The sequence below is a fragment of the Hyalella azteca genome, unplaced genomic scaffold, assembly GCF_000764305.2.
Source record: "Hyalella azteca isolate HAZT.00-mixed unplaced genomic scaffold, Hazt_2.0.2 contig7830, whole genome shotgun sequence".
NCBI classification, from domain to species: Eukaryota; Metazoa; Arthropoda; class Malacostraca; order Amphipoda; family Hyalellidae; genus Hyalella; species Hyalella azteca.
The window spans coordinates 295,778-304,667 of record NW_025937944.1 but is presented as its reverse complement, the minus strand read 5'-3'; the positions used below and the strand labels follow the sequence as shown (position 1 = coordinate 304,667).

At 36.9% G+C, this 8,890-nt stretch overlaps 1 protein-coding gene across 1 annotated transcript; it reads left to right on the top strand.

The window, feature by feature from the left end:
* The first annotated feature begins 1,827 nt into the window (after window positions 1–1,827).
* LOC108674627 (transcription factor Sox-14) lies at window positions 1,828–3,794 on the top strand. The gene has a single exon (XM_018162591.2). It carries the CDS (start codon window positions 2,246–2,248, stop codon window positions 3,365–3,367), a length of 1,122 nt encoding a protein of 373 aa, XP_018018080.1. The 5' UTR covers window positions 1,828–2,245; the 3' UTR covers window positions 3,368–3,794.
* Window positions 3,795–8,890: the final 5,096 nt, after the last annotated feature.

The window sequence follows — 8,890 nt, the reverse complement described above, 5'->3', positions numbered from 1 at the left end:
CCACTAAGGTGCGAACCTGTACACTAAAAAAATTCAGAAACTTTGTCCAAATTGCGATGCATTTCTTGCCCTTGTGTGGACGATCCTGACTCAGTTTTACCCTGCAAAAGACGTATCAGTGCTACACACAGCAAGTGTGTCACTATTTTGATAATATGACACATGCATTCTTCTGAGTGCATATTATAGACTTTACCCTGTAAAAGTTTGATAACTCGTCATTTGGTGATGCACTCAGAAAAATCAATATCTCAAATTGTCAAAAAAGTGAAACATTTTATTACAAAAAGCACGAGCATGTGGCGGATGTAACACTAAAACGTCCTCTTCCCGTGCCGAACAGAGTCCGGGCATTCCATAAAAGAATTAGAAATGCATCATCATTTGGACAATGTCACAATTATTTCTCCGAGTTCGAAGTTCGGGTTCTGGTTTGGTTCGACAGTGGCAGTATAATTATCAATTATGGTTCGATAGTGGCAGTAAATAACAATTAGGGTTCTGTCAGTGACAGTAAATAACAATAATGGTTATGACAGTGGCAGTAAATAACAATTATGGTTCTGAGCGGTAGTAAAATACGCAATGTTTTGGCAGTAACAATAACTGAATGCAATGTTTTGTCCCTGTTAGTAAACTGCATTAATAACACAGTCTAACAATAAAATGACGTAATGATTACACCGCGACGGTAAAATAGTGTGAACAATTAATCGTGATAATTCAATGCAGTAATAATGTAGCCTTGGCAGTAATAGGCAGTAATTGTATTACAGTGGCGATGACTGTAAATATATGAGTCAATTGCAGTAAAATGTATAAACGACATAGCCAGAGCAGTAAAGAGCTATAATGGCTACATCGTGGCAGTAAATGCGGTAACGATGAGGCTATGATAGGTAAATGCAGTGATTATATACCAGTGGCAGTAACCGCATTAACGAAATAGCCAGAGCAATAAAAAATCTGTATCTGTTTACTGTTACAGTGAAATACGGTAATAATATGCCAGTGACTGTAAAAGTCAGTAATGACATCAGTGACACTAAAATGCAGTTATGACATGGTCAGAAAAAATCCACGACGCTTAGACTAAAACAGTAAAATACAGTTCTTATATAATTGTGGCAGTAAAATGCTGTAATGATATAGCCGTGGCAGTAAAATATTAAGTACTCCTGTAAGCGTGGCAGTAAAAGACAGTAATTATAAGGACAAGCGAATAACTGCATTGTCGCTCCGGTCGTCCGGTGCACAGAATAGCGCTGCCCTGGAATGCCCGCTGGCGGCCAATGGGATCAACGACAATCCATAGTTCTTGCTCATAATTAACCAATGAAATAAAGCGGGGCTCATGTTTAGTTCCAGTGTCTTGGGCCAATCATGTGGCCTATTGTGTCAGGTTATGTCTAAGCACCCAGCGCCAATTGTGTGGCTAACCCACCTAACATTCTTGCTACACGCCGCACAATTGGTCTGGATTAGAGGGCCCTTTGGCCCCGCCTCGTGTGACCAGCGAACTTGTACTGTGGAAAGTGCAGCATGTGATAGAGGCTAGGAAAACATCCATGAGATCTCGTGGCATCACATACTTTGGACGAGGCTTCACTTAACGCTTTTGATACGCGCAGTACGCGCGTATGAGGCCACCGAACGTCAATTAATACGCCCAGGGTTCGGGAACTTGCGGCGCGGCAAACAGCGGCGCTGGAATCGGGGGAGGAGATCGCATCCTGGAATGGTGGAGCCTGGAACCGTGAAGGTGGGGCCTTCCTGTTCCAGAGCAATCATTGGTCAGTCCTGCAGTCCAGGACCTGGAGTCTTCCTTGTAAGACCTGGCGTAGATCATTCGGCGCTGCCACGTCCTTATCTAAGGTGTGCGTATTATTCTGCCGACGTTCGTCTGAGAGGAGCTTGTGAGACCCTCAGTTACTTAAGACAAAGTCTACACTCCAGCATTCTTACGCCCATTAAACATCAAATGATGCTGGGTATCATTAGTGATAGTCACAAATAATGATGGCATACAATAGACGAAGGTGATTATCTCACGGAGTATTCTATTCAAAAAAAAGTTGTGACAGTGCAGTAACATGTGCAACGGTATTTCCCATTGAATATTTTAAACTGTATAACACTGGTGAAATAATTTACTGAGCAAGAGTGTGCAGTGATTCATTTAACAATCGAATCTTTTGTTTCACATTTAAAGATTTAAACTACGAAATCTTGACCTATCATCTCCATGATGAACACAGTGCCGTCTCCATCTTCCTTGTCCCCCTCGGGAGGTTCGAACCCCTTGACAAAAAAGGACGATCACATCAAGCGACCCATGAACGCCTTCATGGTATGGTCGCGTATGCAGCGTCGCAAAATTGCGCAAGATAATCCTAAAATGCACAACTCAGAGATCTCCAAGCGACTGGGATGCGAGTGGAAGTTGCTAAGTGAAACCGACAAACGTCCTTTCATCGACGAAGCCAAGCGGCTCAGAGCCCAGCACATGAAGGAACACCCTGACTACAAGTACAGGCCAAGAAGGAAACCAAAAACCCTGCAGAAGAATGGCTACAGCTTCCCTCTACCTTACCTGGCCACCACGACTTTTGACACTTTTGGACCCTACCACCAGACCTACATTTCCACCCCAACCGTGCCCTCCCCTCTGGACTTCGCGGGTGACAAGTCACGCTTTTTTTCCAGTCACTTGGCCCATCCATTCTACTCCGGTCTTGATCCTCAGCACTTCAGTAAGCTGGCAGCCGTGCAGGATTCCTACAAACCATTCATCTCGGCAACAGTACCTTCCTCTGAAAACGCAAGTCCAGTTAACATCCCCAACCTAAATATGTCTAATCTCAACATGCCAAACTTGAATATGTCTAACCTGAACATGCCCACTTCTGTGGCTTTACCGGGCACAAATGTTACAATCCCAGGGGTGTCAATGGCCAACAGCATGTCCAATATGTCACATGTGTCAGCTTTATACTCTTCACTATATTCCAAGTCAGCATCATCACTATTTTCAGGAATATCCTCTATAGGAACAGCAGTTCACCATCAACAACAACAGTTACAGAACGCGCAGCAACAACTCCACTCCCAAAGTCAACAGCAGCCTCAACAGTTGCCCCAACAGACGCACTCCCCTTCTCCACACTCACCAACTATTCAACAACAAGTTCAACAACAGCAACAGCAGCAACAACAACAACAACAGCAACAGCACCCTGGTATCATCACCCCAGCATCAACACCCACTCCTCTTTCAGGTGTACCTCAGTCAATGCCCACCCAACTGTACCCAGGGTACCCACCTGTCGTGGAACAGCTCAGAAGGCCGGTCTCTGTTATCTACTAAAGTTGCCAGGCTTTTGCTCATGTTTCTTCTCGATCTTCAATTATGCAATGTGTACAATATCATGTCTATAACCATGTTTGTTATGAACTATATCCTGTACCTATATAATATTTGTCGGTCTACCTGTGTACAAATGTAAATGTTGCAATGCTGGGATACTAGAACGTTGAAGTTGTTGGTGCGGACTGAAGAGTTTGTTGCAGATCAATTGTTGCAGACATCTCTTGCTTTGCCATTGATTGAGATCTTAAAAATTTCAGTTAATTCAGTTCTATGGATTTCTATTGCTGGTTTTATTAATTGCTATTGTCAATCTTTTTGATTGATGACATTAATATTATTTATTTATCTTATCAATTTCGATACAATTTTTGTCAGCACAGAGTTTGGTACTTATTTTTCAGTTGAATTTATATGTTTATTAATAAACGGGTTAATGAAAAATTAATTAATTGGATTAGTTGAATAGAGTAAAATCAATTATTTCAAATAATATCTCGATCAATTTGTGAAGAACGTAAATTTTCTGAAATGAGTCGACATAACCTGTACTCTTCTATACGTTATTTTTAAATTGAAATTGTGTCCAACTATTCTGCTATGTATATAAACAATATCGTGAAATATTCAAGAAGCAAAGTACATCGTATTATGAAGTAAAGCAAATAATGCTTGGGGCAACCAGAACCACAGCTCAGGTGGTACATACAATGGTAGTAGTTTTCCCAAACATGTTGTCTTAGAAATACAATATCCCATCTGCCGTTGAATTAGCGTTGAAATAAACGTCGTTTGGTTGAATCAACATTGAAAAGAATTTTTTTAACGTCTTTTGTCATTTACTTAAATTTATATTCATATGTCATTTTTATTGGTATGTCTTTTCATTGATTTTATTCAGTGATATTGCAACATACATCGCATTTTTGCCCATTTCTACTGAAACCCTTCGGCATTAGGGATAAAAATTTAATACAATCTTATTTCCGCGTTATATCATTTAATTATTAGGCCTCATACCCAAGAATAACTATTGGATAGTTAGGCCAAATGTTGTTAATTATCTAGCAATTTTTTTCGTGAGAGCTACCATGAAGCACGTTTTTACGATCACCTTAGATGTTATGAACATAGCAATTGTTTTCCGCTCATGGAAAACTTGAAAACTGTTCAACAATTCAATTTATATGTACTGTGGCCGTATGTTGAAATGGTGGCCGTGTGAAGAGTTTTTGAGGCTGCAATTTAATATGCATATACAACAGAAGATTAAAAGGGAACTTTCAATGTCGTGTATAGATAATAATTTTAAATACATTTGTGTTTTTAATGCCCTGCCACCTACCGCCCACACCCGCTCTGACGACACAAATGTTGTCTGAGTAGACTTTGTGTGTTTTAAAGCTGTGTTGTTTGCTCTTCAAGTGTTTAATTCGAGTGACTTGTGTAAATACAATAATACGAGTGACGTGTGCACATCCAATAATACGAGAGGCTTGAGTACATGATATAATATGAGTGACTTGTATGCATACAATAATACGAGTGACTTGTATGCATACAATATTACGAGTGACTTGTGAACATACAATAAAACGAGAGGCTTGAGTACATGATATGATATGGAATATAGTTGTACATACAATACGAGAGGTTTGTGTATGAAAATAATGCGAGATACTTGTGTAATAATGTTGAGTCATCGACGCGCTCACTAGTACCATGTATATTTCATTCAGATGTATATAATTGAAGGATAAATTAAACATATTTTTATCTTATTTGTTCTCAATGTAAAACACGAGTTAATTTTGTACGCAAGAGGAAATGAGCACACACGAGTGTGCAGCAATGACCGTGCAATAACTTAAATGTAGTGCACATTTATGGGTTTAATTAAGCGAATTATTTCAATAAAATGTCTCTGTTTTGAAGTTCTGCTCAAAGCTTAATAATTTTATGGTTTATATATTTCACATGCAAAATTAAAATCAATCATTAAATCGGCTTTTTAAACAAATAAAGATCACTCAAAGTAACTTTAATGAGTAGATTTTTATAGGGAAATTATTTTTAAAATTTTCAAATGAAACAGAATAAATCTTTCAACCGAATATCGAGCTGATAACTAATGGCTAGTTTATAAGTTGATATTCATGTATAAGTGGTTGGCCTCTTCTGACACGCCCATAGTTTTCAATCAGAGTTACTTTAATTTGAAAATTTCACTTGAATTTTAGGTGTTATTTATTGTATGTAACATTTTCTGTGACCAGGAACCATCTTGTGTCTCTGGAGACCATTTCTGAGGCTTCTGAAATAGAAACTGGAATTGAAATATTTGTTTCTCACCTTTTAATTTTAGGCGACAGTAACTTATTATGGATTTTATTTGAACAACGCAGATTATCAGTTATGAACACGCAAGAATAAATGAGATATTCAATTTCTTCATTCGTAAAACTTTCGGACACTTTTCCCAAAATTACTACTTTTCTCTCCAAGATTGACATATTGAAAAAACATGTTTCATTAGAACCTATAATTAATAATTCAACATTATTTAAAGTTCTTGCATTAAAATACGTTTTATGTCAGTAAAATATGGCATAGTTGTGAATTTTAAAATTTTTATTTATATTAGGGAATTTTTAATAATCAATACCAATATGTTGCCGTATATTCTGTTAAAGGAATATCATACTTTATTCTGTAAAGAAGCTCTAAAATTATTTCTGTGAATTATGAGCAAAATTAATTTTGCCAAGGGACACCAAAATTAATATTATAAAATCTTTAAGTTTAATTCTGTGAATGGCCATTAAAATTGATTTTTTAAATGTCAAAATTGATTCTGCGAAACAATACAAAAATTGATTCTTTAATGCACCAAAAAATCTTACTTTCTATTGGACCGCAAAAATTAATTATGTAAATGGCAATCATACTTGACACTGTAACGGAAAAAATATAATTAACGGACCACGAAAATTGAATGAATTTGCAAGGGATAACCGTAATTAAATGGTAGAATACAATCTTAATTACCCTGTAATGGAACACAAGCATAAAATTTTAGCAAGGATCACCCAAATTATTTCTGTAATGGATCAATTACCACCATCAATGCACAACATAATATTCTATATTAATCTTCATGTTTTGTATGCAAATCTATGGAGGAAAGGCAATCACCGGCAATCTTAACGCAGTCGGGGATCAATTCCCCGACCCGGATATCCGCCTGCGATTAAATGGCTGCGCTTGATCGCTTCATTTGCTGGCTCATTGAAAATCGAACGAGTGAGAAGCAAGATAATCGAAGAAAAATAAAGGCAATTAGAGGAGAAGAAATTGAAAGAAGACGATTAGAGAAGAGCAAATTGAAGGAAGACAATTGGAAAAGAGCAAATTGAAGGAAGATTGGAGAATAAGTAATTGCTGAGCGATGAATAATTTTATTTATCGGTAGGATTGTTAATATTTATGTGATGAATGAAAAAGATTCGAGGTGAAACGTTCACTAATACGTTTGAACCTCAATCGAATTTAATTATTCAAACAGTCATTGTGTAATTGTAATTACACAATGACGCTTGTAATATTGTCATAACACTCCCATAACACTCCACGGTTAAAATCACCGTAACTTTTAAACATTATCCTGTTTATCAGCTCAGAATTTATAATTAAAATCCAGTGATAATCATAAATTTTCACAATTCTGTTCCATATTTGCAGCAACTGGTGAAGAAAAAATAGATATTTTTTTCGGAATTGATCTTTAACGAAATATCTTTCGTCGGAAAGTGGAGCTTCAAGAATTTTCTTCTGTTCTCTTTCATATTCTTTGTTGAATCCCGAGAGGAAATTAGTGTGCAGTATTCCAGAGATTCTAATACAAGCTTTAATTCACGCTATTTGTCGACATTCATTTGAATGACCTGACCTCTTCACGCTATTGGTTGATATTCACGAGAGTGACCAGACCTCTTCACGCTATTTGCCGATATTCATGCGAGCGACCTGACCACTTCACGCTATTTGTTGATATTCATGAGAGTGACCTGACCACTTCACGCTATTTGTTGATATTCATGAGAGTGACCTGACCTCTTCACGCTATTTGTTGATATTTATGAGAGTGACCTGACCTCTTCACGCTATTTGTTGATATTTATGAGAGTGACCTGACCTCTTCACGCTATTTGTTTTGCCGATATTTATGTGACCTCTTCACGCTATTTGTTGATATTCATGAGAGTGACCTGACCTCTTCACGCTATTTGTTGATATTCATGAGAGTGATCAGGCCTCTTCACGCTATTTGATGATATTCATGAGAGTGACCTGACCTAACGCTATTCAACTGCATGTTAATCTAATTCCTTATTTCACGCTGCCGCCCTTCCGGCAATTTACGATTCTTTGCAATTTTCTTCCCATAATTAATATAGATTCCATAATTTTGACATGAGGGGTGTGCCATAATGTTGAAAGGCAGTATCGTGTTGTGCCATAATACTGGAAATCATTATTTTGCTTTATCATAATGCGGAGAAGTCAGTATTTTGTTGCTATAGAACATGATTAAATGGAACACACATATGAGATATCCTAGGGCTGTGACATTAGCCTATTATGTAACATGATTAAAGCTAAAGCATCGCTAATTTGCTTATTTTGTGTTGCGTCACTATACGGGCTAAATTAAATGTGTTGCGTCACTATACGGGCTAAATTAAATGTGTTGCGTCACTATACGGGCTAAATTAAATGTGTTGCGTCACGATACAGTTAAATTAGCTGTTTTGCATCACGATAATGTTAAATTAAATGTGTTGCGTCACGATACAGTTGAATCGAGTGTGTTGCTTACGTAACGATAAGAAAAAATTAAATGTGTTGCGTCACGATACAGTTAAATTAAATGTGTTGCGTCATAGAACAGTTGAATTTATTCCGTTATCCAGATGGATAAATTTATTGTATTGCGTTAGGAGCAACGTAATGCTTTCTCACCGGCGTTGCTGTAAAAAATCTTAAACCGTGTTAACTCACTCGTATTCATCTGAGTCTCACTCAAATGTTCATGAATCTGGCTAAGGTTGGTTTTCAATAAAATTCAAAAGAAATTTTAGAACATTAATAAATATTACGTATATAAGTGTTATTACCTTCATTACTACTACTACTAATAATAATAATAATAATAATAATAATAATAATAAATAATAATAATCATAAGTATAAAACGATAATTGGACCTAAAAATGAGTGCTGTTCATTTAATACGAGTGAAATGTTGCATGTGCTTTGCATTTTTATGAACATTCATAGACAATTTCATTAATATTCATAGATGTTCGTGGATATTAAGGATCAGATATATTCAAATTCCTGTACAAGATTCTATTAAATCGTATGACTGACGGCCAGATGACATCATCAACTTCAAGTTTCTCTGATCCCTATTCAACTAACTACTAACAATTTGACTAGCGACCCTATTCAACTAACTAC